Raw genomic sequence first — 14,718 nt, forward strand, 5'->3', positions numbered from 1 at the left:
CCCAGAGTGCAGGGTGCCTCTTAGGGAGCACCCAGAACTGGTCCCTGACTGCAGGGCGTCTGGAGCACGTTCACTGATGGAGGTCAGTGCTGCAGAGATGGGATGTCTGCCCTGCTCGGGCTGCCAGGCTCACTGCGTGAGGGGGACAGGAGAGCTGGCCCTGGTGCCATTAGAGCAGATACTGTAGAACAAGAAGAGGGTAGACGGGGCTCAGGGTAAATTAGGTTTTTCTCGAGTCCCCCAACATTCAGTAACTTTTCCTTATTGCAGTTTTCTTGATAGAAAGTGGGGGTCCAGACTCAAGGCACTCACTAGCAAGGAGGACACAGATACAGCTTTAGCAGCCTGTGATTTTTCGGGCCCTGACCCTCAGCCAGGGCCATGCTGCTCCCGGATCTGCTTCAGGAACAGGTTCCCGCTGCTGCCACAGACCATCCACGTGATTTTACAGAAGGGGAAGATGTGGCTGGGGAAACATTATCTGGGGTCAGACTGTCAACCAGTGGCACACCTGTGCCTGTGCTTAAGACCAGGGAGTCTTTTTTTTTTTTTTTGAGGTGGAGTCACACTGTCGTCCAGGCTGGAGTGCAGTGGCACGATCTTGGCTCACTGCAACCTCCGCCTCCCGGGTGCAAGAGATTCTCCTGCCTCAGCCTCCCAAGTAGCTGGGATTACAGGTGTGCACCACCATGCATGGCTAATTTTTGTATTTTTAGTAAAGATGGGGTTTCACTATATTGGCCAGTCTGGTCTCAAACTCCTGACCTCAAGTGATCCACCCACCTCAGCCTCTCAGAGTGCTGGGATGACAGGTGTGAGTCACCGCGCCCGGCCCCAGGGACTGTGGCTCCCAGATGCACTGTTGAACCCGTTCAGACAGCTCTCAGCCGGTCTCAGTGATTATTCAGACTGATGGCTGGGTCATCACAGCCAGGATTCCTGTTTTTGGAGTTGATACTTTTTCTTTGGAACTGGGAATCAAATGGTAGTGGGTGCCCCAGCTCCACCTACCCGCCCCTTGTCAGCCCTCTAGTGATGAGGACATTCTTTTCTCTCCCATCACTTTCCCCCTCAGATCTTCCTTTCCAAATGAGCCAGATGTGAGTTCCTTTAACAGTTCCCTGAAGCCCTAGAGTTGGGAGCCATTCATGCCCCCCGGCTGCCGATATATATGGCCCCCACATCAATACAGCAGGAAGTGCCAGGACGGCCCCAGCCCAGCAGCTGTCTCTGATTACAGGTCTCCTGCTCAGGAGCCAGGGGCTGCTCCCTACAATGCTGTCATTAGCGGACCCTCCCTGCAGAGCTCTGGTGGGGGCCCAGGGAGCCAGGAAGGACTGGAGCTTTGGGTGTAGACCCAGGCCACATAGAGCCACATGAGAGCATGGGGAAGACTTCCCAGAAAGGGATTTTAGAGCTGGAGGGATTGGTCCTCCGAGTATGCCCTCTTTTGTTCCTTTCCTCCTCCACCTCCATGTTTCCCAGCTCCTCCTCGCCACTCTGTCCCATCTGCCCCACTCACGCTGCCTCCCTGGCTCACAGGCCGACAACCCCTCATTCCCCAACCCACGCCGGAGGCTGCGCCTGCAGGACCTGGCTGACCGAGTGGTGGACGCCTCTGAAGATGAGCACGAGCTCAACCAGCTGCTCAACGAGGCCCTGCTCGAGCGAGAGTCTGCCCAAGTGTAAGCGCCACCCGGAGGCATCCAGGCCCACTGCTCCTCCCGGGCCCTGATGAGGGATTCAGGAAACCGGGCATCCCAAATACGGCCCCCGCCCCGCTAGGCCGAGGCAGATGTGGCATTTGGGATTCATGGGGCTTGTTCCCACTGCAGAGTAAAGAAGAGAAACACCTTCCTCTTGTCCATGCGGTTCATGGACCCCGAGATGGAAACCCGCTACTCGGTGGAGAAGGAGAAGCAGAGTGGGGCTGCCTTCAGCTGCTCCTGTGTCGTCCTGCTCTGCACGGCCCTGGTCGAGATACTCATCGACCCCTGGTGAGGGAGGGGCGGGGGAGGGCCGCGAGTTTCCTCGGCTGCGGTGGTGCCAGGCGTGGGGGGGCAGGTGTCTCAGCGGGAGCCTGACACTGGGGAGCAAGCCAGTCTCTGCTCCCTGACCCCCACTGGGACAGCCCCTACAGGCCCCAGGAGTGCTAGACAGCACCCTGGGCTTCCTTCCTTTTCCCCACCCCGCATTTTGGGGCAGTCCTAGCGTCAGAATGGGGATCTGGCCAGGATCAAGAGAACTGAGGGACAGAGGCCTCCAGAAGGCTGGAGACCTTGGCTGGATGGGCCCACACTGATTCTTGGGACAAAGATGGGGACACTGCCTCAGTCTCAGTCACCAAGGCTGACCTGGCCCCTTTCTTGGCTCATCTTGGTAAAGATAGACTTTAGGCTGTGGGCACAGACTGATGCCTTCTCTAACACAGCAGTAGGTCCTCCAGGGCAAGGTGGGGCCTCCTGGAGTCCCCAGCTGGTGAAGCCCTGTGTGACGGTGACGACCACTCTCTTGTTCTCCCTTTTTCCCCCCCTCAGCCAATCGGGGATTCCCCGATCACAGAGGAGGGGTCTGGGATCCCACTGGGATCACAGAGGAGGGGTCTGGAACCCCGCTGGGATCACAGAGGAGGGGTCTGGAACCCCGCTGGGATCACAGAGGAGGGGTCTGGAACCCCGCTGGGATCACAGAGGAGGGGTCTGGAACCCCGCTGGGATCACAGAGGAGGGGTCTGGAACCCCGCTGGGATCACAGAGGAGGGGTCTGGAACCCCGCTGGGATCACAGAGGAGGGGTCTGGAACCCCGCTGGGATCACAGAGGAGGGGTCTGGAACCCCGCTGGGATCACAGAGGAGGGGTCTGGAACCCCGCTGGGATCACAGAGGAGGGGTCTGGAACCCCGCTGGGATCACAGAGGAGGGGTCTGGAACCCCGCTGGGATCACAGAGGAGGGGTCTGGAACCCCGCTGGGATCACAGAGGAGGGGTCTGGAACCCCGCTGGGATCACAGAGGGGAGGGGTCTGGAACCCCGCTGGGATCACAGAGGGGAGGGGTCTGGAACCCCGCTGGGATCACAGAGGGGAGGGGTCTGGAACCCCGCTGGGATCACAGAGGGGAGGGGTCTGGAACCCCGCTGGGATCACAGAGGGGAGGGGTCTGGAACCCCGCTGGGATCACAGAGGGGAGGGGTCTGGAACCCCGCTGGGATCACAGAGGGGAGGGGTCTGGAACCCCGCTGGGATCACAGAGGGGAGGGGTCTGGAACCCCGCTGGGATCACAGAGGGGAGGGGTCTGGAACCCCGCTGGGATCACAGAGGGGAGGGGTCTGGAACCCCGCTGGGATCACAGAGGGGAGGGGTCTGGAACCCCGCTGGGATCACAGAGGGGAGGGGTCTGGAACCCCGCTGGGATCACAGAGGGGAGGGGTCTGGAACCCCGCTGGGATCACAGAGGGGAGGGGTCTGGAACCCCGCTGGGATCACAGAGGGGAGGGGTCTGGAACCCCGCTGGGATCACAGAGGAGGGGTCTGGAACCCTGCTGGGATCACAGTTTGTCAGGAGCCTTGGGCTGGGTCACACCATCTAAGGTTGTGGGTGTGTGACCCTGTGCAGGCCACTGCAGGCTCCGGCAGCATCTGTCTCCTCATCTGAGAAATGAGGAGAACAACCCCTGCCCTAGCTGACACTCAGGACTGTGGTGAGGCTCAAATTCACTCATTCCATAAGTATTGATTTGTTGTCTGCTTCATGCGTGGGGATCAAGGGCTGAGGCGATGGCAGCGATGCGGCATACACAAACCCCTGCTCTCGTGAAACTTGGGTTCTGGTAGGGGAAGCTATAGGCAAAAGCAATTAAACAATTAAAATATGCATCCATGCGGGAGTAAGTACTGCAGACACAGGGAAGGCAAGGAAGGGAGGCGGGTATGCTGCTGGGGAGCTTTGTTTTGTTTTGTTTGCATTTTGATGTGGGATGATCAGAGCAGCACTTGCTGGCAGGGTAATATTTCAGTAACGCCTGGAAGCAGGTGAGGGGCGAGCCTTCTCCTATCTGGGGGACACCTGCTTTGGACAGAGGTGCTAAGGCTGGAGTGGCCTGGCCCCTGGAGGCACAGTGAGGAGGCATCGCAGCGGGAACAGGGGCCACAGGAAGAGTAGCAGGAGTCCAGCTCAGACGTGGGGCCTCCTAGACGCCACTGCAGGGTGCCAGCTTCCACCCTTAACACAGGAGGCTGCCACAACGAGGGAGCAGAGGAGTCCCCTGTTGTGACATATGCCTGGAGAGGCTCACTCCTGCTGAGAACAGCGCTTAGTGAGCACAGCGGGAGCAGTGACACCAGAGGAGACCAAACAGTGGCCCAGACAAGCCACTGTGGGGCCAGGCCAGGCCGAGGATAGAGGAGGATCAGTGGTTGGATTCTGAGTTTTCTGGATTGACGGATAGATGCTGAATGTATTTTGGAGACAGGGCTGACAGGATTTGCTGGCAGACTGGCTGTGGGGCATGAGTGTGGAGTTGAGGATGTCTCCTGGGCTTCTGATCTGAGCAACTGGCAGGACAGGAGTGCCATTAACCAAGATGGGGATGAGGTGGCAAGATGAGAGTGGAGAGGCAAACATCAGGAGTTTGGTTTGGGACATGTGAAGTTTGCAATGCCCACAAGCCAAGGAGGCCAGCGTCCATGATCTGGAGTTCGAAGGGCAGGTGGGGTTGGAGACGTGAATCTGGCATCGCCAGCATGCAGGCTGTGCTGCAACACGAGACTTGCTGAGCTCAAGGCAGCGTGTCCAGATGCAGAGACAGAAAAGGACTCAAGAAACCAAGCGAGAAAAGTGTCTTAAGGAGGGGTGAGCGGTGACTGAAAATGGGACGTGGATTTAGCTACCAGGAGGCTTCTGGGGCTCTTGGCAAGGACACCTTCCAGGGAGGGGTTAAACGGGAATGGGTGTGAGCAGACAGTATGGAGAACAGGTTTCCGGGAGTTGTCAGGTTAAGGTGGATGTGTTAAGAGTGTGTCCACTGTGAAGCTGGGGGCAGCTGTCACAGGCGGACTCTTAGCAGCCCCTGGCAGCAAGGGAGCGATGCTGCTCCGTGCTCTGTCCTTTCGGCACAGCGACATGGCAAGGGCGCATTCCTAAGATCCCTGCCCAAGTTTATCCTGGGCTGTGCCCAGGCCACCTGTGAGTTGTTCCCTCTCTGGGAAATGTCCCAGGCAGCAGCTGCAGCTGGAGAGTGGCCCGCTCCCAGGCCAGCACTCAGCTGGCGGCCCGTCTCATCAGGGCCTTTGTCCTGTTCTGCACGGCAGGCAGCAGCAATTCCCTGGCACCACGTGTAGCTGTACAGGCACAGGCACAGGCTTGTGCTGTGCTGAGAGGCCTCCCTGGCCCCTGCCCCCTGGCCCCTGCCCCCCCGCCCCCTCTGTCCCCATCCCCTGCCCCATCCCCTGCCCCCTGCCCCCATCCCCTGCCCCCCCGCCCCCTATCCCCTGCCCCCCCGCCCCCATCCCCTGCCCCCTGTCCCCATCCCCTGCCCCCTGTCCCCATCCCCTGCCCCCTGCCCCCATCCCCTGCCTCCTATCCCCTGCCCCCTGCCCCCTGCCCCCTGCCCCCATCCCCGTCCCTTCCTCTCCTAGCCCCTCACCCTATCTCACTGTCCCCTCTGGCCCCTCCCAATTGTCTTCTCTCTGTCACAGGCTAATGACAAACTATGTGACCTTCGTGGTGGGGGAGATTCTGCTCCTCATCCTGACCATCTGCTCCCTGGCTGCCATCTTTCCCCGGGTAAGAGGCACTTTTCTACTGAGCTCAGAAGCCTGTGGAAGTGAGTGGCATTCCCTGTAAAACTGGGCAGTGATGGAGTTATTCTGTCAAATCTGACAGGCAGACACTCCTCTGTTAGGATGGTCCAGGCACTTGCCCATCCATTCATTCACCATCAGCAGAGCACTCCCTCTGGCTGGGCCACCAGGCTGTGGCAGGCCGTGGCTGGGCCATAGTGGGCTGTGGTGGGCCACGGCTGGGCCGTGGTGGGCCTTGTTGGGCCGTGGCGTTGCAGCACGCATGAGTACGGCAGAGTCTGGGTAAACAGAAACCTGGGTAGAGAAGCAGTGGAGGGCCAGCTGGAAGGTGGGTTGGCCCTGATGGTGAAGGCCCTTAGAAGCCAGACTAAAGGGATTAAAACTTTCTCCTGTAAGGCACTGAGGTACCAGGCAGAGTTTTTTTTTTTATCAGAATGACAAAGGTAAAGCAGTGTTTAGGAACATGAATCTGACAGGTGGCTCGCCAGGTCACTTGGAGCCAGGACAGGCAGTAGCTGGCCAGAGACGAGCAGCCCTGAAAACTGTTCCTGCCCTGGCCTCACCTCGTCACCACGTCTGCTGTGGAAAGGGCTGCGACCTGGAGGCTGTGCTGTTGCACAGGCACATCGAGGAGGTCCAACACGGCGTCAGAACTCCCACGCCCTCTTCTCAGCTCTGCCCCTTGGTCAGCTGTCGGGTGACTCCCAGGCAGAGCCCCTTTTGAGGCTCCTGGGACTGGAATACGGGAGCAGCCTGAGTTGCTGTCAGTCACGTCTGCAGGAGAAAGGGCTGGCAAAAGGCTCATGGCCCTTGAAATTCCGTTCCTTCTAGGCCTTTCCTAAGAAGCTTGTGGCCTTCTCGACTTGGATTGACCGGACCCGCTGGGCCAGGAACACCTGGGCCATGCTCGCCATCTTCATCCTTGTGATGGCAAATGTCGTGGACATGGTGAGCTCCTGCTGTCCTTGTTGAAGGGACGCCCCTGTTCTCAGTGGAGGAGGGCTTCTGTTTGGGTCAACAGAAACAAGCAGTTTCTCAGTCCATCCCTCCACCGTCATGTAGCTTTGGAGTGGCTCTTAGGTTCCCAAACACATCATCCCCACCTAGTGGAAGGAGTCTTGTCCCTGTCATCCAGGGAGCCTCTGGGATGGACTTGTTTCCTCGAAGCTCCTCTCCCAGAGTCTGAGAGCACAGTTCCATGTGCCCGGGCCTGTGCTAGGTACCTTATGTATGTTGATTCATTTAATCTGTGAAAAAGTCTTGAGCAGTTGTACCAGTATCTGCAGTTTCATAGGGAGAAACTAACTCTTAAAAAGGGTAATTGGTTGGGCGCGGTGGCTCACGCCTGTAATCCCAGCACTTTGGGAGGCTGAGGCGGGCGGATCACGAGGTCAGGAGTTCGAAACCAGCCTGGCCAACATGGTGAAACCCCATCTCTACTAAGAATACAAAAATTAGCCAGGCATACTGGTGCACACCTGTAATCCCAGCTACTTGGGAAGCTGAGGCAGTAGAATCGCTTGAACCCAGGAGGCGGAGGTTGCAGTGAGCCGAGATTGAGCCGCTGCACTCCAGCCTGGGCAACAGACAGAGCAAGACTCCGTCTCAAAAAGAAAAAAAGAAAGTAATTCACTTGCTGTAGGTCACACAGCCAGGAAGTGACAGAGTCCAGAATGGAGGCAGTTCTAAGTCCCAGTTCTGTGTGTTCTTCCTCCCTGAGGGGGCAGCCAAATGCTTTCTTGGGGAAAAGGGGCAGGAGTTGGGAGCCCAGATCTATTGGTTTAGAACTACTGGGCACGTATTGAGCACTACATGCCTGGAGCTGTCATCAGTGTTCTCTTGTCAGTTGTCACGGCCTCCTCTAATCGTCGTAGTACCATATACACTATCTTCCTTTTTTTCAAATATAATGTTATTGTTGTACTTTAACAATTGGAGCACACAAATACAACCGGCATGGAGACTTATTCTGGCAGTGGTATAAGTGAAAAAGCTCCAGGGCTGCAGCTAATCAGAAGTCCAGTGGGGGGCCGGGCACGGTGGCTCACACTTGTAATTCCAGCACTTTGGGAGGCTGAGGCAGGCGGATCACTTGAGGTCAGGAGTTCGAGACCAGCCTGGCCAAGATGGTGAAACCCCATCTCTACTAAAAATACAAAAATTAGCCAGCCGCAGTGGCATGCACCTGTAATTCCAGCTACTTGGGCAGCTGAGGCAGGAGAATCGCTTGAACCTGGGAGGTGGAGGTTGCAGTGAGCCAAGAATGCACCACTGCATGCCATTAGGGGCGACAGAACAAGACTCCATCTCAAAAAAAAAAAAAAAAACAAGAAAAAAAAAACAAGTCCATTGGGAATGAGGAGTTAGGGGCTCCAGAGCCTACCTTGGCCAGGGGTTGCTGGTGCCCACTACCCAGGGAAGAGAAGCCCCAGGCCCCCTACATGTCACAACATGCCTGGAACCTGGCACCCAGGTGTGGAGGTCACCAATACACAGGGTCCTGGACACTATACAGGACACCTGGAGATGCTGTCACTCATGGAGGGGTAAAAAGCTAGGGAGGTGTAACAACTGCTCATGCTAGAATGACAAGGCGGGAATCACACAAGCAAGACAAGGTTGCCCTGTGGGTGAAAGTTACAAAACGGAGGGGTTGATTCCGGTTCTGGATGCACTTTCTCCCGGCCGCATCTGCCCAGTAGCAGAACCAGTAAAGACTCCAGGAGGCAGTGAGTGTCCCCCCAATGGAAGGATTTGGGCAGAGACTAGCTGTCATCACGGGGAGGCTGTGAGTGGGGCTCATGGTCCCGTGGCCCTTCCTGAAGCAACAGTGTGATGTGGGGAAGAACATGTTGGATTTGAAGCCTAAAGACTTGGCTCCTACTTTTGGCTTTTCTGCTTGCTAATTGTGTTTGGGCAAATCTGGCCTGAGTTTTCTGTACAATAGGGACAGTACTAAAAATACTCGAGAGAGTTTTTGTGAATGTCAAATGAGGCAACGGCAAGGCTCTTAGCTGCAATTACTAACTTTCATATGATTAGTCCCTGGTAAATTTCCCCATCTTTCCCGGTATTTCTGGGGGAGCCGCGGGAGGTGGCAGCTGAGCATGCACTACCATGCATAGCCCTCTGTGACCAGCACCTGCTGTTCTCTTGAACTTGTGTCCCCTCCCGCCGTCCTGGCCTCCAGCTCAGCTGTCTCCAGTACTACACGGGACCCGGCAATGCGACGGCAGGGATGGAGACGGAGGGCGGCTGCCTGGAGAACCCCAAGTATTACAACTACGTGGCCGTGCTGTCCCTCATCGCCACCATCATGCTGGTGCAGGTCAGCCACATGGTGAAGCTCACGCTCATGCTGCTCGTCGCGGGCGCCGTGGCCACCATCAACCTCTATGCCTGGCGCCCCATCTTTGATGAATACGACCACAAGCGTTTTCGGGAGCATGAGTAAGATGAAGCGCGACTGGGGATCTGTATTGTCTCCTTCCTTCCGCCCGCAAAGTCCTCAGTTCAAGCTCATGGGCCTATGCTGAGGTGGCTTTCTGCCACTAGGGGTCCTCAAAGGCTTGTTCAAGAACCAGAGTTCCTGGCTGCTCACAGACGTATCACTGGTTGGCTAGGACCTGAGAATAGATTCCTCCCATTCTCCCCGAGTGGAGGACTTGGGATACCCCGGTGCCTGGCTGGGCATCAGGCTCTTCTTCCCAGATGGGGCCTGATTGTGCTGTTATCTGTCCAACAGCTTACCTATGGTGGCCTTAGAGAAGATGCAAGGATTCACCCCTGGGCTCAACAGCACTGACAGGTAAGGGCCACGGCTTCCCCTCCTGGCCTGCGCTCACAGCCCTTCTTCTAGAGACAGGAATATAACAGGCCCAAGCCCCGGGATCTCACCCTCCCGGGAGGCACGTGACTTGACACGTGCAGGTTAGAGGAGCTGGCATGGGTTCCTCCAGGAGAGCTGCAGCAGAGGCAGGATGATTCTAGTATGGACCTGGACATCCAGGCCTCGCTGCGTGAAGGCCAGTGAGGCTTGGAGGGCAGCCGCAGTGCAGTGAGGAGGGAAGGAACTACCAGGTGGATGGCAGCTGCATGTAACTGGCTGGCAGGACAGACAGGCAGCAGGAAAATGAGGAGGGAGGAAGACGCTTTGGATTTAGACCTGGCTTCTGAGCCTGCAGCAGGCAGTAATTCTCTGTGGGTTACAGGCAGGTCAGTTTCCATGAGTTGCAATTTCATCTCTTGAGGAGGATACTGAACCAGAAGTTCTCTAAGGTCCCTGCCAGTGCCAAGGTTTTAAAATTTTATGATTCTGTGACTTGAACAGACCTTCAAAGAAGTTTAGAAATAAAAAGATGACCTAATAGAAGAGGTGTAAGACCTGCATAGCCCTTCACAAAAGAAGAACTCTAAATGGCACTCAAGTAATCAAGGAAATGCCAGTTACACCCTAGTGAGATACCATCACACACGTACCGGTCCAGATAAGTCTGACAATATCAAGTACAATAGTAACTCTTACACTCCTGGTGGGAGTATGAGTTAGTACAACTATGTTAGAAAATATTTTGATCTATTTAGTAAGGTTGAAAATAAACCTGTGTCCCAGCAATTCCACTTCTACATACACACCCACGCAGACGTGTGTATATGTATATATATATACATATCTTAGAGAAATTCATGCACATACTCATGTCCCAGGATATGAGAATGTCCAAGGTGGCACTGTTCGTAATAGACATACCCCCTCCCCCAAAACAAATGAAAACAACCCAAATGACATCAACAGGAAATGGATACATAACTGGTATATTCATGCAGTGAAATACCATACGGCAATGGAAACTAACCACAGCTCCACATAAAAATATGGACGAACAACATAAAAAGCCATGGTGAGATTGTACCCCAGTCCCATGGCTATGAAATCCCATCACTGATGTCTCTTGCTTCTCCAAATTCCTGCATGGTTGTAGCTACCTCTGTGATCAGTCAGGCAACGCAGTGTTTCTTAAACACCTGGGGAGCAGCCCTGATGTGAATACCAGGTACAGCCAGGAGGGGCCAGGGGTTGCCTGGCTGTTGGAGAGGAGCCCAGTGAGTTAAGAAAGCTTTACTGCCCAGGGGGAGCCCGACTTGATGTGAAAGGGCCTAAGGAGCTGGGGTGAGCTCTGGGGCTGCGGTGGCAGGAAGCAGCACCATCTAGTTGGAGGAAATCAGGCCCCCTCCGGGAGGCAGATGATAGCCCTTTCAGTTGCACACGCTCTGCCCAGCAGGCTGCCCCTGGTGCCTTCCAAGTACTCCATGACGGCGATGGTGTTCCTCATGATGCTGAGCTTCTACTACTTCTCCCGCCATGTGAGTGCCGCCTGCACGATCCCCGCTCTGTGCCCACAGCCCACAGGGCCTTCTGAGAAGCAGCCTCGGGACCTAAGCCCAAGCTCCTAAGGAATGCGGCTTCCCTTCACCCAGCCCCACACGTGAGCCTGGTCAGGCCACCGCCTTCTCTGTATTCAGGCTCCTTCCTCAGTCACACAGGAAGACAGTTCCTCACCTCGTGCGACCCCCTCCAGGATGGTGAAGGAAGCATGGGAGTGAAGGTGGGAGGGGATGGAGCAAAGGCACAGACATCTTGAATCAAATCAATATCCCCTAGGCCAGGGGCTCATGGCCCCTGCACTCCCCGTGGCGCTGAGGGACATTAACACAACTGACCACAGAGCCAGAAGAGAGAGGGAAGGGAGCTGATGGACTTTCTGTTGGGTTAAAAGGAAGAGAGAAGGCCGGTACAGTGGCTCATTTTGGGAGGCTGAGGGTGGAGGATCACTTGAGTCCAGGAGTCTGAGACCAGCCTGGGCAACATGGTGAAACCCTGTCTCTACTAAAAAATACAAAAATTAGCCAGGCATGGTGGCCCACACCTGTAATCCCAGCTACTCGAGAGGTTGAGGCAGGAGGATTGCTTCAATCTAGGAGGTTGAGGCTGCAGTGAGCTGAGGTCACACCACTGCACTCCAGCCTGGGTGACAAAGTGAGACACCCCACTCCCCCCACCACCGCACTCAACCCGACAAAAAAGGAAAGGAGAAGGAAGAGAGGGAAGAGAAAGATCCTCTGTACTTAGGACTCAATGTTAGCTCAAGTGCCCCCTACTGGCTTTCCAAGGAAGTACAGCCTTCCCAAGCCACTTCTCACCCAAATGGTGCCTGCTAGAAAGGGGGACTCCACCCTGAGTTGGGAGATCCCCACTGCTGCCACCTCCACGAGACAGACCTGCAGCTGAAATTAGGTCCCAAGAGGCCCCCTACACACGGAAGGCCTCCTGGATCTCCACTGTAACTACGGAGGCTGGGAACCACACTGCACTATTGGGTGGCCTTTTGATGAGGGGGAATCTTTGCAGGGTCTTACTTCCCTTGCCATTTAGCCATCTTCCTTCCAGCCTTTCCAAGGGGAGTTCCTCCATTCGCGTTCCTGTTTTCCTTCTTTTTTTGAGACTGAGTCTCACTCCGCTGCCCAGGCTGGAGTGCAGTGGTGCGATCTCGGCTCACTGCAACCTCTGCCTCCTGGGTTCAAGTTAATTCTCCTGCCTCAGCCTCCCGAGTAGCTGGGATTACAGGTACCCGCCACCATGCCCGGCTAATTTTTGTATTTTTAGTAGAGACAGGGTTTCACCATGTTAGTCAGGCTGGTCTCGAACTCCTGACCTCAGGTGATCCGCCTGCCTCGGCCTCCCAAAGTGCTGGGATTACAGGCATAAACCGCCATGCCTGGCCATTCCTGTTTTTCATCCTTCTATCCAGTGGCCAGCTTAGAGCGCATGCCTCGCCTTGTCTGTGTCTGTAGGTAGAAAAACTGGCACGGACACTTTTCTTGTGGAAGATTGAGGTCCACGACCAGAAGGAACGTGTCTATGAGATGCGACGCTGGAACGAGGCCTTGGTCACCAACATGTTGCCTGAGCACGTGGCACGCCATTTCCTGGGGTCCAAGAAGAGAGATGAGGTGAGGGGTGTGGCCTCAGCCCGGAACCATGAGGCCATTTGTCTCCATCTGTTCTTTCTTTCAGGCAGTCCCCCTGGGCCCAGGCCTTCTCAGGGACAGGGGACTGGGGCCTAGGTAGGGCTGAACCTAAACAGCAAACACAAATAAGCAAAAGAGGAGTTTCTCCAGTCTCTTGTAAAGTGCACTGCTGTAGGCATTGTGATGTGGGCCGTACAGCTCTGAGGCCATGTGTCAAGACTTTGGCTAGAGCCCACCTTTCTGTTGCCTGTGAACTTCTCCAAACAGAGTGGTTCCCAGCTCTATGGTACCCTCGTCCTCACAGCTGGGGCTGTTAGAGGAACTAGAGAAGCTGTTTTAAAATTTATTCAAAGTAGTGGCGGGGCACAGTGGCTCACACCTGTAATCCTGGCACTTTGGGAGGCCGAGGTGGGTGGATCATCTGAGGTCAGGAGTTTGAGACCAGCCTGGGCAACATATAGTGAAACCCTGTCTCTACTAAAAAATACAAAAATTAACTGGATGTGGTGGTGCACACCTTGTCGTCCCAGCTACTCAGGAAACTGAGACAGGAGAATCACTTGAACCTGGGAGGTGGAGGTTGCAGTGAGCTGAGATTGTGCCACTCTACTCCAGCCTGGGTGACAGAGCAAGACTCTGTCTCTCAAAAAAAAAAAAAAAAAAAAAAAAAAAGTAGCAATGAGCTATTTTTAAATTATTCAGAGTTGGGATAATCTACAGCCGGGCATGGTGGCATGTGCCTGTGGTCCCAGATACCTGGTGTTCAAGGCCGCAGTGCACTTCCATCATACCTAATCGTGCTTGTTTATTGCCACTGCACTCCAGCCTGGGAAACATAGCAAGTCCCAGACTCTTTAAAAAAAAAAAAAAAAAAAAAAGCTGGGATAATCTGAGAGATGTGTGAGTCCAAAAAGCTGAGTGCACATGTCGTGCACGGAAGATAGATGCATTTCTCCAGCACATCATCCAGTCAGTCGGACATGCTTTGAGCACTCTGTCCACGCCTCTTTTTAGGAGCTGTATAGCCAGACGTATGATGAGATTGGAGTCATGTTTGCCTCCCTGCCCAACTTTGCTGACTTCTACACAGAGGAGAGCATCAACAATGGTGGTATTGAGTGTCTGCGTTTTCTCAATGAAATCATCTCGGATTTTGACTCTGTGAGTGCCCATCCACCCTGCACTCTGGCCATGAAGCCAGCCCATTCCACATCACATCCTAGGATAGGCTGCAGAGGCCAGAGAAACTGGCTCCATTTTCCCAGATAAGCCCCCTCCGCAATACATGGACTTCTGCAGCCACCTGGAACTGCTGGGCCGGGGAAGGGGAGGTGAGGTGGGAGCCCGGGAAATCACCCACAGGGTCACAGGATAAGGATAAGGACTGGCCAAGCAACATCTCGAGACCTCTCTGTCTTAGGACCCTCTCCTCAAATTCAGAGCCGGTCAGCATTGATTGGGTGACCTGTATACCAGGGAGAATGCTTTTACACACGCGCACCGCCCCCCTAGGAGACTGGAGATTTTATGTCAATGTTGAGGTTGTGGAAACTGAGGCCCAGAAAGTTAGGAAGTTCTCCCAGGATCATGTGGCTGATGAGCGGTAGACTAAGTAACAACTTTGATAGGAAAGTGTCTCCTGGGTTTATTGGGGTCCCTGTAAACAGGTACATCTGTCACTGGGTTAGGTCATTCATCTCCCTTGACTGCTGACAATTCTTTCCTGAATCCTGGCCTCAGCTCCTGGACAATCCCAAGTTCCGTGTGATCACCAAGATCAAAACCATTGGCAGCACGTATATGGCGGCTTCAGGAGTCACCCCCGATGTCAACACCAATGGCTTTGCCAGTTCCAACAAGGTAGCTAACCCCAGTAGCCAGAGAGGAGA

At 55.0% G+C, this 14,718-nt stretch overlaps 1 protein-coding gene across 8 annotated transcripts in view; it reads left to right on the forward strand.

The window, feature by feature from the left end:
• ADCY3 (adenylate cyclase 3) overlaps positions 1-14,718 on the forward strand; it is a 102,472-nt gene that overhangs the window by 84,343 nt on the left and 3,411 nt on the right. For 2 of the 8 annotated variants that reach the window (XM_024242247.3, XM_024242250.3), the window contains exons 10-19: positions 1,543-1,685; positions 1,836-1,997; positions 5,696-5,783; positions 6,632-6,748; positions 8,991-9,250; positions 9,546-9,608; positions 11,080-11,164; positions 12,653-12,811; positions 13,844-13,990; positions 14,570-14,689. In XM_024242247.3, coding sequence (XP_024098015.2) covers positions 1,543-1,685; positions 1,836-1,997; positions 5,696-5,783; positions 6,632-6,748; positions 8,991-9,250; positions 9,546-9,608; positions 11,080-11,164; positions 12,653-12,811; positions 13,844-13,990; positions 14,570-14,689 — 1,344 coding nt within the window. The remainder of the gene's footprint in view (positions 1-1,542; positions 1,686-1,835; positions 1,998-5,695; positions 5,784-6,631; positions 6,749-8,990; positions 9,251-9,545; positions 9,609-11,079; positions 11,165-12,652; positions 12,812-13,843; positions 13,991-14,569; positions 14,690-14,718) is intronic. The other 6 variants (XM_024242249.3, XM_024242251.3, XM_054548291.2 and 3 more) reach the window with 3 other exon arrangements.

The sequence above is a fragment of the Pongo abelii genome, chromosome 12 (genome assembly GCF_028885655.2).
Source record: "Pongo abelii isolate AG06213 chromosome 12, NHGRI_mPonAbe1-v2.0_pri, whole genome shotgun sequence".
NCBI classification, from domain to species: Eukaryota; Metazoa; Chordata; class Mammalia; order Primates; family Hominidae; genus Pongo; species Pongo abelii.